At 43.6% G+C, this 16,784-nt stretch overlaps 2 protein-coding genes across 7 annotated transcripts; one reads left to right on the forward strand and one right to left on the reverse strand.

The window, feature by feature from the left end:
* Positions 1 to 283: 283 nt before the first annotated feature.
* Positions 284 to 6,107, forward strand: LOC100382613 (uncharacterized). 6 transcript variants are annotated; one of them, XM_020553490.2, is made up of 10 exons: positions 284 to 461; positions 555 to 660; positions 816 to 918; positions 1,200 to 1,343; positions 2,920 to 2,978; positions 3,596 to 3,663; positions 3,751 to 3,802; positions 4,171 to 4,371; positions 4,461 to 5,063; positions 5,255 to 6,107. In XM_020553490.2, the coding sequence occupies exons 1-10, from the start codon at positions 445 to 447 to the stop codon at positions 5,468 to 5,470; spliced, it is 1,569 nt and encodes a 522-aa protein (XP_020409079.1). In that variant the 5' UTR covers positions 284 to 444; the 3' UTR covers positions 5,471 to 6,107. The 6 variants fall into 6 exon arrangements, with proteins under 6 accessions (XP_020409079.1, XP_035814625.1, XP_035814628.1 ...); XM_035958732.1 differs by having other exon boundaries at positions 285 to 461; positions 816 to 922; NM_001175340.1 differs by having other exon boundaries at positions 366 to 461; positions 4,212 to 4,371; positions 5,255 to 5,570.
* A 347-nt stretch (positions 6,108 to 6,454) lies between these two features.
* Positions 6,455 to 7,380, reverse strand: LOC100283269 (Pi starvation-induced protein). The gene is made up of 3 exons (NM_001156171.2): positions 7,117 to 7,380; positions 6,938 to 7,035; positions 6,455 to 6,819 (listed from the first exon to the last, which is right to left on the reverse strand). Exons 1-3 carry the CDS (start codon positions 7,293 to 7,295, stop codon positions 6,743 to 6,745), a joined length of 354 nt encoding a protein of 117 aa, NP_001149643.1. The 5' UTR covers positions 7,296 to 7,380; the 3' UTR covers positions 6,455 to 6,742.
* Between the last annotated feature and the right edge of the window lie 9,404 nt (positions 7,381 to 16,784).

The raw sequence follows: 16,784 nt of genomic DNA on the forward strand, positions 1-16,784 counted from the left end.
CATTTGTAATCTAAACAGGAGAGCTAATGGTGGTAATTGAAACTAAACTTTAGCACTTCAATTCATATAGCTAAAGTTTAGCACGAAGATAAAGTTTATCCCGTGAGATTGAAACGGGGCCTTAGTTTACCGTGCGCTAAATAATGCCTTGACCACTAGCCATGGTCAGATCTTGAACCGTGGACGCGTGACATCATCTGAAAGCTGCGCATCCCCGTGCACGCTGAGTCAGCCCACCAGGCGTAGTAGGACTAGGCGCGTAGCCGTAAACCCGAGCCCGGCCCAACCTAGCGGGCCGAAAGTCCCCCCACCGCACACCGGTGCGCGGCGCAGGAGCCCTCCACGCGCGCGCCGCTCGCTCTTCTCAAGTTCTCAATTCTCATCCCCTCCTCCCCATCGTGGTCTGGCCTCGTCGCCGACGGACGACCGACGCGCACCCCCGCCATGCTCTCCAGCCGAAGGTAAAGCGCGCGCGTCATCCAGCCAGCCCCCTTTCCGCTCTCAGATTTCCGCATCTCCCGGACTCACTAGCGTCCTTCCCTCCTCCCGCGCAGATGCTTCGCGGCGGCGGCCAACCGGGTCCGGCCGCTCGCCAGGGCCTTCTGCGACGCGCCGGCCTCGCGCGCGGATGCGGGGGCCTCCGGGACGCCCAGCCCGCAGGTACTCACCCCCGAACACTCTGCCTCCCGTTGCCGTGTAGGGTTTAGGCCTCCAGGGGAATGGCGTCGTTTGGGGTGCTCACCTGTGATTGCTCCGTGTGGAGTTACGGTTCCAGCGCGTGCCCTGCTACTCACTCTTTCTCAATGAACGTGTAGGATCACGCCGAGAAGGTTGCTGCCCTGAAGGATCCGCCCGATGTGCTAGACGTTGCTATCGTTGGTGGAGGCATGGTGGGCTTGGCTGTCGCTTGTGCATTGTGTAGGTATTGCTGTTCGTGTGCTCTCCCCTGTTTTAAGGTGCCGATGTGATGAGCCGTCTTGTGTTCAGTTGTGGCTGGCGGTCGATGCTCCCTTACTCGTCGCATTAGTATTTGACCAGAAATAGTATCATCCCCAGAACGAGAATGTTTTGGCAGCTGGAGTGTCGTTTACCTGTTCATAGTTTAATCTTAAGTATTTTTACCATCAAACCATTGCTTGTATAGTTGAGTTTGACATGTTAATGTTATAATCTCTCGTGCTTTTATGTCCTGTATGCAGCAAATATGCCGTTAACGAAACACCTTAGAGTCGCTATTATCGATAGCAATCCAGCGCTGAAGTCAAGGAGTTACCTGGATAAAAACAGTATACCCGATTCTAGGGTCAGCACCGTTACCCCTGCAACCATTTCTTTCTTCAAGGGTATGATTCTGAATCAACTATGTGTATCATCGATTCATCGTATTTAATTTTAGTTGTATTTCATCTTGATTCTTGCAACGGTATTTGGATTTATGTTTGAGCTTGTATGTTCAGGTGGCATTTCGTCTAGATGACCTTTCATGTTGTTTCCACAGATATTTACACATTTTGTTTGATCAACTATACCATGTGACCACATTGGATGTACATAAAAAGCAGTTCAATCATCATTAGTTAGCGTTTGGTTCAAAGTTCGAGCTTGCCATGGTGTACTAGCCCTGGAGTCCTGAACCCAGCTGTCACTCATGGTTGCAAAGGCGACTAGGCATCCAGGCTAGAGCTTGGTGTGCCTTGACACCTAGGCGATAAGGCCCCATTGTTCCCCAAGGCGAGCTGGGTATGCCTAGGTGGCGCCTTTGAAACCGGGTTGACACTCACCCATTTTCTTTTCATAGCTTGCACAAGTTTGCCGAACCGATTTGGCTGCCACAGATGGCTCCCCAAATGAAATACAGTAAAGCATTTCTTTCATAATCTCCACGTTCCAAATCACAGTTTACTTTAGCTTTGGTCTAAGTCAAATTTTACTAACTTTGACCTAGTTCTTTAGGAAAATATACTAACATCCATGATATCAAATAAATATACTATTAATAAATGTTTAATAGAAATTTAGTGTAACTATTTTGATGTTCTAGATTTGATGATTTTTTCTATAAACTTCATCAATGTTACTCCATCCAGTGTTTTCTTAGTTTCCTATCCAGTGGGACATATTATGGTGATATGTCGGAAATCAGTTAGAAACAAGCATGTCAATATATATGGTTCTGACAACCACTCTTTAATTTATCCAACCTTCTTCAAAGTTTATCACAACAAATGCCAAATTTTCCATTATTGTGTTGTTCTTTGATTGTTTCTGTTTCATTGTGGCAGTGGCAACACTGCCAATTTTCTTTCAGGTCACCAGTTTAGACTTTCAGCTGTGTGTACATTTATTTTGACAGAGGTAAACCTGGCTTTCATAAAAAGCTTAGAATGTTACAGATAAGCAACTGCTAGGGATTCTAGCTTAGAGATAAGCAACACAACTAACAACAGAGAACAGAGTTACAGAAAAGCTAAGAAAGGGGATACAGCAGAAAGCCTAAACCACAAGCTCCTCAACTGAGTCCACCTCAAAACAAAACTAAAAAGCCTAACGACTGGCGACTCCCTCCACCTCTAGATCTTCAGTTTTCTTCCAAAATGCCTGCAACCAACTCTTTGTTCTTCCAAAATGTCTCAGAAGAATTCGTCATTTCTGCAAGAACACTATGATCTGTGGTTTCATTTTTTTAGTTGTGTGTACATTTCACTACTGTAACTGTAACAATCACAAATTACCATCTGTTGTTAAATTTTCTGCACTTTGTGCACATTGGAAATACAAAAATAAATGTCTATTTTCACCAAGTATAATTTAAAAATGATACTTTTCCATGTTTTAATGTGCATGGCTTGTTTTGCTACCGGAGACAATAGTGCATTATTGGTAATGTTCTTCGTGAGTGTGTGTGCATTATTGTGGCAGATATTGGCGCCTGGGAGCATGTTCAACAGCAAAGACATGCTTTCTTTGGTAAAATGCAGGTGAGAGTATAACTTGCTTCTGTCTATAAACAATTTATTTCATAATGTATGGCCATTTTTTTTCATGGTTTCACCTTTTGCCTCTTTTGACCAAACATATTCTTGTTGTATGTGCATTTTGAGCTTTGCTGATTAGATGCCAAGTTAATGATGAGTTAGTACTAAGTTAACTAAACATTTGAAGTTATCATTTATGTGCTTTACATTATGCTAGCAATACCAGTGGGTCATGCAAGCCTCATGTTTCCAAAAATTTGTCCTGCCCAGTCTGCAATTTGAACATAGTGACAGTATTATACTTCTATCGACTATCATGCATTCATGCTTCTGCTTACTTGTCCATCCATATACGATGATATGAAACAGAAACTTATGTATTTTTGGAAGATAGCTGGTATATAATAGATGTTTTTGTATCATCTAGGCAGTAGGCACACCAGATTGTTAATGTGTATGTTGTGCAAAAGTACAACTATCACCTAACCATAAGGGCATGCATCAGTATTCGCCTTCTTTTTTCTTTGGTCTTTTTCTCTCAGTTATTTCCAAGCAAACAGACAATGGCATCAATGCTCCACTTCGGTAATAACTCTAATACTTTTGCTTACAACTGGCAGGTGTGGGATTACACTGGACTTGGATACACGAGGTATAATGCTAGAGATGTGGGCAAAGAACACCTTGGGTATGCTATAATAAAAGCTACTGCTATTTTTTATCTATATTTTTTTGTCAGTGGCCATATCTTTCTTTTTGTATTTGTGTCTCTTAGATGTGTGGTGGAGAACAAGGTGCTTTGCAACTCACTGCTCTTACGTTTACAGGTTTGTCTTTTCTTCAACACTTGAACATCATAGTGAAATCTATTGGCCACATTGTTTATGCATTATCGATATCAAAGTAAATCTAAGGGTGTATATATTATTGCAGAAGGTTGTGTTAGTTTTTGTGATGCCTAGAGGCCATATATTTCTTATATGTTAGCTGTAAACAGTAGCAATACATCTTTTGTTAATATGATGTGCTTACAGTTACAGGTATGCAGTAAATTTGATAATTTGGTGTCGTGCAACCCAGATTCCCACTCTTGTTAGCGTAACTTTCTTTTTGGTAGAATAGTCTCTTGTTAGCGCGCCTTTCTTTTCGGTAGAATAGTCAATATTTGTTTGATGCTTAAATTCTCCTTGAACAGGAAGAATTGGATGATATTGAAAATGTGATATATCCTACCAGATTGGTGTCTCTTACTTTCCCGTTGAAGACCAGACAAGCAGGAATGAAACCAACATCAAGAGAACCATTATCTGTTGGTCATACTACAGAAGAGTTCCATCGCAGTCATTTAGTTAAACTTGATCTCAGTGATGGACGGAGTTTATATTCCAAATTGGTGGTAATTGCTTATTTGTTTTCTTTTGCATATTTTGACTTTTGTTTTGCTTCATTCCTCAATCTTATAGTACTTTTAAAACTTTGTTGCAGATAGGAGCTGATGGTTCGAAGTCCAATGTTAGACAGATTGCAGGCATAAAAACAACTAGTTGGAATTATCCGCAGAGTGCAATTATCTGTACAGTAGAGCATGTTGTGGAAAATGATTGTGCGTGGCAGAGGTTTCTCCCTTCTGGTCCAATTGCGCTACTTCCGATAGGCAATAACTTCAGCAACATTGTATGGACAATGAGTCCAGAGGAGTCACTGCGCCATAAGTCAATGAGCCCAGAAGAGTTTGTGAATTCTGTGAACCACGCATTGGATTTTGGTTATGGTCCGCATCCACACTCTACCGCTCTTGACCATTACATGGAACAGTTCTTTTCTGGCATTGGGAGCAGTGCAGCATCTACAAAGGAATGCTTCGAAGTGCCACCGAAAGCAACCCGTGTAGTTTCTGAGAGAATGGCGTTTCCATTGTCGTTGATGCATTCCCATGATTATGTTTCCAAAAGGTTAGCATTAGTTGGAGATGCTGCTCATACTGTCCACCCCTTAGCCGGCCAAGGTGTAAACTTGGGCTTTGGTGATGCTGCTGCTTTAGCAAAAGTTATTGCTGAGGGAGTTTCAGTGGGCTCGGATGTTGGGGATGTAAGTATCTATTGCTGTTTCTGTTTAGCCTTTCCCTTTGAAATTTAGTTTTGGAACTGTACAGTTGCATTGCACCCGAGCCACTCTTATGATTAATTCATGTTGGGTATGGATTTTAGTGTTGATAATATTGCCAGTTGTAGATTCATGTTGGGTATGCTATTTTTAATTGTTCCTTTTTCTTATGGCAGCTGACTTTGCTACAGCGGTATGAGAAGGAGAGGAAGGCTGCCAATGTGGCGATGGCAGCAGTGCTAGATGGTTTTCAGAAGATGTACTCTGTTGATTTGGGGCCCCTTAATGTAGTGAGAGCTGCTGCGTTCCACGGTGCCCAGTACATATCACCACTAAAAAAGAACATCATCTCTTATGCAACGGGTGACACGAAATGGTCACTATTTCAGTGAACAGCACTGCTTTGAAACTCTTGTCCTCACCTCGTTCTTTGTTTCGGCATGTACTGGAAACAAAGAACGCAATCAGTAATTTCGTTCGAAAGACATCCTCATTTGGGCTGTTTGGTTACTGGGACACGTCAAGCGCCCGTCTCGCGCTAGCCTGGATCCCTGGGAACGTAGCTCTTCTGCGTTTCTGCTCGTACAGGCCAGCGACCAAAAAAAGCTCTATACTGCATGCGCGGGTGCAAGCAGTCGTCATGCACTACAGTCATCCAAACACGAGCTCAGCATGGTCAACGTGACGCCGTGGGCCTAGACGCCACCAGCCAATCAACCAATCATGCGAATTGTGTTGCTTTCGATCTTAGTGTTAATTTGAGCGCCCGAGGCCCGACCTAGTTTGTGAGGTTAGTCTCTTTCCGTGCTCACTTTGTATTTGTACTAGCTAGAGATATAATACTCAGCGCGTTGCTACGTGAGTTGAGTTGCTGACGATTTAAATAAAAGTAGACTATATACAATTATCAGTACGAAGGAGTAAACTATTCCCTGTGCCCTAAAATATAATTTGTTTTAGACTAAACACATATGTAATTTGTATGTAAGTCTACAATCATTATTATGATTCATTCGCACTATAAATTAATATTAATGGACTCTGGCATGTTGACGTGGACAGCAAAATGCTTTGTTCTTTTTTTTTTAATTTCTTTGAGAAAAACGTTGTCTTTTAGAGATGTAGCTAGTGGATTTTAATTGATGTGATAGTGTATTGCTATGGTGAACAATACGTCTGTTGAGATGTCGCAAAGTTAGGATTACCAAAGATGTAGAGAGAGAGAGAGAGAGAGAGAGAACGGTTGTATGTATTGTATGAGGGGAGTTGAATAATGTAGTGCATTTTATGATGATGGGACTAGTTTATTTAATCAGAATCAGACTGAGCTAGCCGGTGAAGGCTCGAACAAAACTGAAATCGGGTTGAAAATAAAATTAAAAATCAGAATTGAAAACGGTTTGATTATTGTTTTTGTTTGAAAATACATGATATCCTATTTTATTGACACTCGTCAGACTGCTCTTCATTCCCCGTTGCTGCATTAGGGCATGCCCCCGTCATGTAGCAGTATTTGATCTGCTTCTGCTTCATGGGTCCACATCCTGGTATCTTTATTCCATAATGATATATATATTAATTAACAAACTAAAACATGTATTTATTTTAGGGGTTTGTCGACGGATGAGCTTGCTCTGGCTGGTGCATGGATGGAAGAAGCGGGATCAGCTGACGCCGTCGAACTTGCTGCTCATCAGAGACAAGGTCGCGCTCGGCAGCACCCGGCTCACCTGAGGTTGCTCTGCATGCGTTAAGCAAGGATCAGATCGACAGAGCACCTCATATGCATGCATGGCATGAATCTATAGAACGATGAGGAGGACGGATCAGAATAAAGAAATAAAAGCAAGCTTAATTACTCTTGACGGCCTCCAACTCCGGCGGCGTGAGCCTCGCCGAGAACCCGCTCATGACGTTCCTGTAGTTGTACAGCATCGCCGCCTTCGCCTGGGCCTCACTGCATCGGAGATAGATAGATCATGCGTTCAAAACAATATCATCGATCGATCGATGCATGGCACATGCATCACGTACGTACCCTCCGAGGGCGGCGGCCAGGATGCCGAGCTGGTACGCCTGGCAGTCGACGCCCGGCGGGTGTGGCTCGACGTACACGAGGTAGTTGCTGGCGCCGGTCATGTCGGCGGCCGCCGCCGTCGTCGCGACGGCGATGAGGACGAGGGCGAGGGGCACGGTGGACGCCGCCGAACGCTTCATGGCATGCAGGGCCCGGCCACCACACAATGGAACTGGATGATCGCGCGCCTAGCTAGCTAGCTAGTACGTGTTTGTTATAGCCGCCGCGCTTTCGTGTGCGGACGGCAGGAAATGCCGCTGCTGCACCTCCAAAAATAGTGTGTTGCTTTAATTTCCTCTAGAGAGGTAGGTTATTACTGGCAACGACAGCTATGCAAGCAGTACCAAGCAAACCATCTAATTCATTAGATTACAATCTAATCACATATACAACCATGATTTGTTAGGAGTTTTTTTATAAAGATTATTGAGCTGGTGGTGGAAGGATTTAAGTGTTAAATGAGACCTACGGTTGGATAACGATCTAATGGATCAGATGGTTTACTTGCACGCTTACACAGAAGGACTGCTTGCATAGCCGTCGTTGCCGGTTATTACCAGAGAGCAACCCAACAAATCCCCATTATATTCGTGATTTTGCATCCAAGTAGATCACAATGTATTGGAAAAAAACACACTATCTAGATGATTATTCATTTTCTAAGTATTATCATGCAACAGTGCATTTGCAGCTGACTTTTTTTACAAAAGTCATGATTAGACAGACTAATCACGATTAGTCGGACTATTTGTAAACACTGTTACAACAGCAAACACATACAAAAAAATCTAACATGTAATCTCTTTTATATGGGTTCAATAGATGATATAGCATCCAAAGTAATCACACGAAGCTTGAACAGAGACATGCAAACAATACATAGATTAATATGCTACTTGTTGTCTCCAACAAAAAAAAAACATTTTCTCCATCTACTTGTTGCGACGTTATACCGGAGTAAAGAGTCCCTTTGAAGTAAGTGGTACGAGTACCATAAAAAGCAACTACGGACAGCAAAAATTATTTGTAAAACAGAACATCCAGAGACTAGCACTAGATGGCTGCACCAGCTTGGACAAGTTAATATCCACAGACTACAAATACAAAGATGAACAGTAGAATCTTCATAGTAGCCATTGTTAAGGCCCATATTGGCCCATATACCTATCTATATATATGAGAGAGTCATCAGGGGATAACCCACAATTCCAAGATCTCACGGTACGTATTATATGTAACATGGTATCAAAGAGCCAATTAGATCCGGCTTATTAGCCGCTGATCACGGTTCCTAGTCGGGAGCCGCCGCGGTTCCGCCGTCGCGGTTCGTCGGCCGTCGGCGCGTCTCCTCGTCCTCGCGGTTCGTCAGCCGCCGTCGCGGTTCGTCGGCCACCGTCGTGTTTCCTCGCGCGTCTACTCGTCCTCGCGGTTCGTCAGCCACCGTCACGGTTCGTCGGCAGCCATCGCGTTTCCTCGTCAGGTCTTCGTCGGCCGCTGTATCCTCTGCGCCAAGCACCTCGGCCGCGTCCTGCTCCGCTGGATCCGCGCCCCTGCAACCGCGCCCTGGTGGAGACGCGCACCTCCACGCCCCTGCAGATCCCGCGCCCTGTTGGAGCCGCGCCCCTGCAGCCGCGCCCTATTGGAGTCGCGCCCCTGCAGCAGCTGGATCCTGCGCCCAGCCGCTGGATACTGCGCCCCGGCCATCGTTACTACGCCCCGGCCATCGTCCAGACAAGATTTTCCTCGTCCTCAGTCAAGGTCCAGCCATCTGCTCCTGTCTGCATCAAGCTGAGGTCCAGCCCTCTTCTCCTGTCTGCATCAAGCTACTCCTCTGGTCCTCTGGTCAGTTTTGATTGGAACAACATTCAGTGCTAGTATACCATGTCGCACACTACTGCAATTATTATCAATATCACTTTGGATGGTCAAAATTACCGTGAATGGTCCTTCTGTGTAGAAACTGCTTTGCGAGGTCATGGCCTTGCTTTTCATTTGATCGATGATCCACCTGTCCCCACTGCAAATAACAGTAATGCTTCTGAAATCAAGACTTGGACAATTAATGATGGAAAAGTGATGACTGCTATTGTTAACAGTGTCAAGCCATCCATGATTATGAGTCTTTCTTCATTCAAGACTGCAAAAGCTATGTGGTTTTATTTACAGAAGCGTTATGTTCAAGATAGTGGTGCTCTTCTTCATACTCTTATGCAGAAAATACATTTAATAGAGCAGCATGATCTGTCCATTGATGAGTATTATTCAGCTTTTGATCGTCTGATGGGTCCTTTGATGTCTATGGTTCCTTCATGCACCGCTGATGAGTGCACTGCCCATAAGTTCATTGAAAAATTCTTCACATACAGATTTGTTATGGGTCTCAGGACAGATTTTGAGGCTATTCGTACCAGGCTGCTTCATGGATCTGCAAGTCTGACCATGACAGAGGCTTTATCTGATTTGCTTGCTGAGGAGACTCGCCTCTCATCTATGTCTATACCTCATACTCCTGTGTCCCATAATGTGTTAGCAGCTTCTCACAAGTATGGTGGAAAAGGTGGCTACTTTGAGCCTTGCAAGCACTGCAACAAGACTACACATCGGTCTGATCAATGTTTTCTTAAGTATCCAGAGAAGTTAGCTGAGTTTCGTTCTCGCCGTACTAATCAAGGGCGTGGGCCATCCAAGGGTTCAGTGTCAGTTGCTGCTATCGCTGGTAATGCTTCTTCGTCCACATGGGTACTTGATTCTGGTGCCTCATTTCATGTAACTTCAGATCAGTCTCAGCTGGATACATGTGCAACAGTCACTAATGGGTCTTCTGTTCAAACGGCTGATGGTACTTCCTGCTCTGTTACTCACAAGGGCTCCCTCTGTACCTCCCAGTTTTCTATACCTGATATTTCTTTTGTACCTGAGCTATCCATGAATTTACTTTCTGTTGGTCAGATTACAGACCACAACTGTTTTGTTGGTTTTGACAGCTCATCTTGTTTTGTTCAGGATCGTCGAAGCGGGACTGTGATTGGGACTGGCCATCGCCGTAGAGACTCTTCCAGACTCTATACTCTGGACTCTTTACGTCTACCTCCTGCCTACACTGCCAGTGTTTCATCCGCTGTGTCCACTTCATCTTTTGCTCGATGGCATCATCGTCTTGGCCATTTGTGTGGGTCTAGGTTATCTACTCTAGTTCATAAAGGATGTTTAGGTCATACCAACATTGAGTCAAATTTTCATTGTAAGGGTTGTAAGCTTGGTAAACAAATACAACTTCCATATTTATCTAGTGCTTCTTACTCCACTCGCCCCTTTCAACTTATTCATTCTGATGTATGGGGTCCTGCTCCTTTTCCCACAAAAGGAGGTCATAAGTACTATGTCATTTTTATAGATGATCATTCCAGATATACTTGGTCTTTTTTCATGAAACATCGTTCTGAGCTATATTCTATTTATCAGTCTTTCACACGGATGATACATACTCAATTCTCTAGCTCAATTAAAATTTTTCGCTCTGACTCTGGTGGTGAATACTTGTCTGATAGGTTTCGTCGATTCTTGACATCCGAGGGTACTCTTGCCCAACTCTCATGTCCTGGAGCTCATGCTCAGAATGGTGTGGCTGAACGGAAGCATCGCCATATTATAGAAACAGCTCGCACCCTTCTTATTGCTTCTTTTGTTCCATCTCACTTCTGGGGTGAAGCTGTGTCTACTGCTATTTATCTAATCAACAGACAACCATCAACTAAATTAGCCAACAAATGCCCGGGTGAGGTACTTTTTGGTACTCCTCCTAGCTATGACCATCTTCGTGTTTTTGGTTGTACCTGTTATGTTCTCCTAGCACCCCGCGAGCGCACCAAATTAACTGCTCAATCTGTTGAGTGTGTCTTTTTAGGATATAGTTCTGAGCATAAGGGCTATAGATGTTATGATTCTTCAGCTCGCCGCATGCGTATTTCACGTGATGTGGTATTTGTTGAAAACCGTCCTTTCTTTTACAATTCTTCTACTTCCTCTTCGTATTCTCCTTTACAGACCACATCTTTATTATCCTTTCCTTCTAATAATGACAACGTTCTATCCCCACACTTGCCTGATCCCCTTTTGTCTATATCTCCACCAGAGACATCTTCACCACCAGCTTTGTCAGATCGACTACCTATTACTCGTGTCTATACTCGTCGTCCCACTAACCCTCCACCTGTTTCGTCGCCTCTGGCCAGTCCTGATACTCCTATTTCTGATGATACTAACAATTCTGATGAGCTGCAGGTTGCCCAGAGATATAATTTACGTGATCGTACTACAATAGCACCTCCAGATCGTTATCGTTATCCATGTTCTGCTGCTGTAATTGTTGAACCAACTACTTATCAGGAAGCTGCTGGTATTCACGAGTGGCAACTTGCAATGATTGAGGAGCTTGCTGCACTTGACCGCACCGGTACTTGGGATATTGTTCCTTTACCGTCACATGCTGTACCGATAACATGCAAATGGATCTTCAAAGTCAAGACCAAATCAGATGGTTCTGTTGAGCGATACAAGGCTCGTCTTGTTGCTAGAGGTTTTCAGCAAAGTCAGGGTCGAGATTATGATGAGACTTTTGCTCCTGTTGCCCACATGACTACAGTTCGTACTATGATTGCCGTAGCCGCTACTCGTTCTTGGAAAATTCACCAGATGGATGTTAAGAATGCTTTTCTCCATGGTAATTTAAATGAAGAAGTTTATATGAAGCCACCTCCAGGTGTTGAGGTTCCCTCTGGTTCTGTTTGTCGCCTTCGGCGTGCCTTATATGGTCTCAAACAAGCTCCCCGTGCTTGGTTTGAGCGTTTTGCTTCTGCTATTATGGCTGCTGGTTTCTCACCTAGTAATCATGATCCTGCTCTTTTTGTTCATCAATCCACACAAGGACGTACTTTACTTCTACTCTATGTTGATGATATGTTGATTACTGGTGACAATGTGGAACACATTTCCTCTGTGAAAAAGCAACTTGGAAAATTGTTCATGATGACTGATTTAGGTCCCCTAAGCTATTTTCTTGGCATTGAAGTAGTGCACTCCACCAAAGGTTACTACCTTTCACAACACAAATATATTCAAGATCTTCTTGCACGATCTGGTATTACTGATACTCGGACAGCTGCCACCCCTATGGATCTTCACTTACAGCTCCGCTCATCTAACGGCACACCTCTTGCCGATCCTTCTCGGTATCGCCATATTGTGGGAAGTCTGGTCTATCTTACTGTGACGAGACCTGACATAGCTCATGCAGTACATATCTTGAGTCAGTTTGTGAGTACTCCAACTTCGGTGCATTATGGACATTTGCTTCGTGTCCTACGCTACTTACGAGGAACATCCACTCGGTGTCTTTTTTATGCTCAAAGCAGTCCGCTTAAGCTTTATGCTTATTCTGATGCAACATGGGCCAGTGATGTGAATGATCGATGCTCTGTAACGGGCTATTGCATTTTTCTTGGTTCCTCTCTTATTGCATGGAAATCTAAGAAACAAGTTGCTGTTTCTCGCTCCAGTAATGAAGCCGAACTTCGTGCAATTGCCACCACTACTGCAGAAATTGTCTGGCTTCGTTGGTTACTGGCTGATTTTGGTATTGTGTGTGATAGTTCTACACCTCTTCTGTGTGATAATACTGGTGCTATACAAATTGCTAATGATCCGGTGAAACATGACCTTCAAAAGCACATTGGTGTAGATGCCTTCTTTACTCGATCTCATTGCCGTCAGAAGACAATTACTCTACAATATGTACCTTCAGATTTGCAAGTGGCGGATTTCTTCACTAAAGCTCAAACTCGGGAGCATCATCGACTACATTTACTCAAACTCAATGTCTCTGATCCGCCTTGAGTTTGAGGGGGGGGGGGGTGTTAAGGCCCATATTGGCCCATATACCTATCTATATATATGAGAGAGTCATCAGGGGATAACCCACAATTCCAAGATCTCACGGTACGTATTATATGTAACAGCCATCTCCAACAATAGCATGCAGACGGTAGACGGTAATGTAAAATACTGTTTTACACTGTTTATAGAGTAAAGTTTAAAATAAAGAGTAAGATATAGATTATAATAAGGAGACCCGAGATGGTCTAAGGCTATCCGTAACCGTTACCTCTAAATTTTTTCCCCTATATCACAACCATAAAATATCATTTTCTATACCTACTTTTTATCCACTATCAATTTTTCATCCACTAATAATTCATCGCGGGCCCACAACACAGTGCCAAACAGTGTAAGGGCGCATGAACAGTGAACCGCCAGGAGTGGAGGGAGAGAGAAGCGCTCCCCTCGGTAGAGGGCTCCGTAGAGGCAACCGTTGCGCGGGTGGGAGGACTTCTGTACACGGCATGCAAGGGGAGAGGAAAGTATAGCGGCGACCCGTGCAGACAGTCTAAGTGGAGTAGCAAACTCTTCAATGCCTACCCCCTCCTCCTATCCATACAGATGTTTAGGAGCTCCTTGCTCTACATTGGTAACCCCTACACCCTCCCGTGCACGCGGGGAGCACGCCAGATGTGAGAGAATACTAGTCGACCGCCTTCCATCGATATTGTGGTATGTAGTATTTGTTAGTTAGAAAATTTTAGTGATAAATGGTGAATAGATATAGAAAATAATATTTTATAATTGTAGTAGGGTATAACGGGATGGTATAGGAAAAAACAAAACCGTTAGAGATTGGAGATATAAAAGTATCCAAAACAGTGAGATATAGGAGAGGTAGAAATATAGGTTACCATTGAAGAGTCTAAAATGCTGACAAGTATGGGATGATCTCGTGTTGTCAGAGTATACATCAATTGGTAATTTTGGTAAGATAACTAGAAAATAAATCTACCCCAATTCTATGCTGCACTATTAATTGACTCATATACACATATACAAAACTAATTATCCATACAAAAAAATCAAAAGAGCTTCAAAAATTACCACACTTCACATGGACAAGGCAAGAAAACAAGCAACAAAGGGTGAATTTCTCTGAAAGATCAGGCAGATGGCTAATAAGACAGTAGAAATGAGCAGCACAATGGGAGTATAACCACTTAACAAACCACAGATACCCAACTCTGTTTCATCTGCTACATCTCAACGGATATCAAAAAATAGTCTCAGGCTCTCAGCGCCTACACGATGACTAATATTGTTCAGAAACAGATGCATTTGACTGCTAAAGCAAAACAAAATATTAAGTAGCTCCCATAACAGTGAACGGCTGGATAAATAAACCAGCGGCTGCAACAGTAGCACATGTTAGGATTTATGGGCTTGGCCCAATTAAGTTATTCAAATAAATCCCAGGAAAATCTCAAAAGCCCATATAAGTGGATGGCAAAGGGATAGGTGGAACCAATAGCACCATATTGCTAGCTCTTGTGGAGTAGAGCTAACTTAAATATGGAAGCCACACTCACTCACCAAGTCATGGATGAGAGGAGAGAGTGTGGAGAGCCACACGAGCGCTCGCCTCGCCTCGCCTCGCCTCGCCTCGCCTGGCCTGGCCTGGGCGGGGCGAAGGGCGCGGGCGCACGACATGCGCGTGAATGGTCCGCCGAAATCCGGCCCCTCGCCTTGCGGGGGCGCGGCTACCTTTTGCCGTTTGTTTTTTTGGTTTCTTGGCTGTTACGCTTATCCTAACCGATCGCGGACTCGGCCCTATAAAAGGAGCCCGGCAGCCAGCCTCCAATTCATCCCAGATCCCAGTTCGCTTTCGCCTCTCTTCATAGCTGAGCCGCCTTTTAGTTCCCTTCGTCCCGACCGCAGAGGTGCATCTGCGATCAGGAGAGCAGGTCTCCGGAACCCTTCGTATTCTAGATCCTGCACCGGGAGAGGGCGAATAAGGTTTTTGGGAAGCGTCTTCACGCGACTGCTCGTGATCTGCTGACCTCGTCAACCCATCTGATCCTGGCGCGCGCCAACAATCAGTAAGTCTAATCAGTACGCATCATCTGATTTGGCTTTTATTTCAGTTCTTCTGATTTGGTCATGATTTATATTCGGAATTTAATTTGGAATTTGTCTAATTATTCAACAGCACAAACAGCCAAAAAATCTTTTTTGGTTCGCTGCCTAACTTGTCACACTTTGCCTAACTTTTCTGCTTAAAGTTAGTTGTTCAATTCGAATGACTAACTTTAGGCAAAGTGTGACACAGTTAGCCACGAACCAAACAAGCCTTAGAGCAGAAAGAGGGGTCATCTGTTCCTTGAGACCCTTCCTCTTGCGGATATCCAGCACTAGCTGAGCAGCCTGGGAGCCGGCCTCCAAAGGATCAGAGCCCATCATGTTGGCTGGAGAACCCAAAGGACTCGATGACAGGGAGGTAAGTACCCGGCCTCTGCATCTCCTCAAAGACATGCCCTCTCTTCTGCTTCAGAACACCGTAGATGCCAACAAGTGCATTTTCTACACTGGCTCCAGCAACCTTGGCTTGGCCGTAGATACCATCTCTCTCACCCTTGTAATTCTTCAGTGACTCATCAGTCATCTCATAGTAAAGAGAGATACCAGTAGATTTGATTCTAATACCACGCTCTGCTAGTCTGCTTCATCTGCACGGGTATCTGTTTTGTTTTCTCAACTTGGATCTATTTTCATTCATTTTTATGTGATGTTTTGATCCAATAACCTCTTGTTACATGACACCTTACCTTTGGAATTGCAACCATTTCAGGAATTCTTATAATTTCTCATTCAATAAAATATCCTCATTTCACCCTTTTTTGGATCTGGCGGGTAGGGACAATCACACTTATAACATTGTCTGGCCTTTCTAATCTTTATGTTCTTCCTGCTAGTTGCCCATTGCTAATACCATCGTTTCATTCCTGATGTCACTGGCAGCTGCTAGAGGATTCTTTACTTGCTTAGTGGAGGTCTATATTGGAGCGGTATCAGTTGCTATATTTGCCATTTGTGCTACTGTCATCTCAGCAGTTGTTGGAGTTATGATTTCTACTGGTAAATCATCTCTATTCCCCTGTAAAAAAATAGTGTTGTTATTGATATGTTAATACGGAAACGATCTTCCGGCTGCATAATATAAAACCTTAAAGACTGCCTGAATCTCTAACCATTATAGAAGATGTTCCGCACTTTTACGTCATTGTTAATTAATAGTCTAGGATCTGCTGTCATTTTCGCTTTTTTTACTTCAGTGAAGTAAGTAGTCGTCAAAGCACTTCCTCCACAAATTAGTTGATATTAAATAGACATCAAACTGGGTCACCTGGATGGGAAATGAGGTGAGCATAACTTAAGCAAAAATAACTACAATTATGCTTCTCTTTACAAATTTTATGGAGATTGTGATGTTTAATATCTAGAAAGCAGAAATGTAAGCATGAAAAAATATATGTTGATATAGCAGTTTCCTTGCAGAAAGAATACTATTTTGAAATTTGTTTGGGGAGAAACATATCTTTGCTTCTGAGGACCTGTTTTCTACTGTAGGTTAGGTTGTGCTAATGTTCAGAAAATGCATCATTATGCATGTTCAGTTGGGTTCTTCTGGATGATATGGTACACTGCAACTATATATGTGACAAAGATGGCCCATTATTATCTAATTGACACAA

The sequence above is a fragment of the Zea mays genome, chromosome 5 (assembly GCF_902167145.1).
Source record: "Zea mays cultivar B73 chromosome 5, Zm-B73-REFERENCE-NAM-5.0, whole genome shotgun sequence".
NCBI lineage: Eukaryota > Viridiplantae > Streptophyta > Magnoliopsida > Poales > Poaceae > Zea > Zea mays.

What these genes read in the sequence shown, in the direction of transcription:
- LOC100283269 (NM_001156171.2), bottom strand. Translation starts at nt 7,295, where the DNA reads ATGAAGCGTTCGGCGGCGTCCACCGTGCCCCTCGCCCTCGTCCTCATC. An exon ending in CTGGCCGCCGCCCTCGGAGG is followed by an intron (nt 7,036 to 7,116) that starts GTACGTACGTGA and finishes TCTCCGATGCAG; the next exon opens with TGAGGCCCAGGCGAAGGCGG. An exon ending in GGAGTTGGAGGCCGTCAAGA is followed by an intron (nt 6,820 to 6,937) that starts GTAATTAAGCTT and finishes TAACGCATGCAG; the next exon opens with AGCAACCTCAGGTGAGCCGG.
- LOC100382613 (XM_020553490.2), top strand. An exon ending in CACTGCTCTTACGTTTACAG is followed by an intron (nt 3,803 to 4,170) that starts GTTTGTCTTTTC and finishes CTCCTTGAACAG; the next exon opens with GAAGAATTGGATGATATTGA. An exon ending in GTTTATATTCCAAATTGGTG is followed by an intron (nt 4,372 to 4,460) that starts GTAATTGCTTAT and finishes ACTTTGTTGCAG; the next exon opens with ATAGGAGCTGATGGTTCGAA.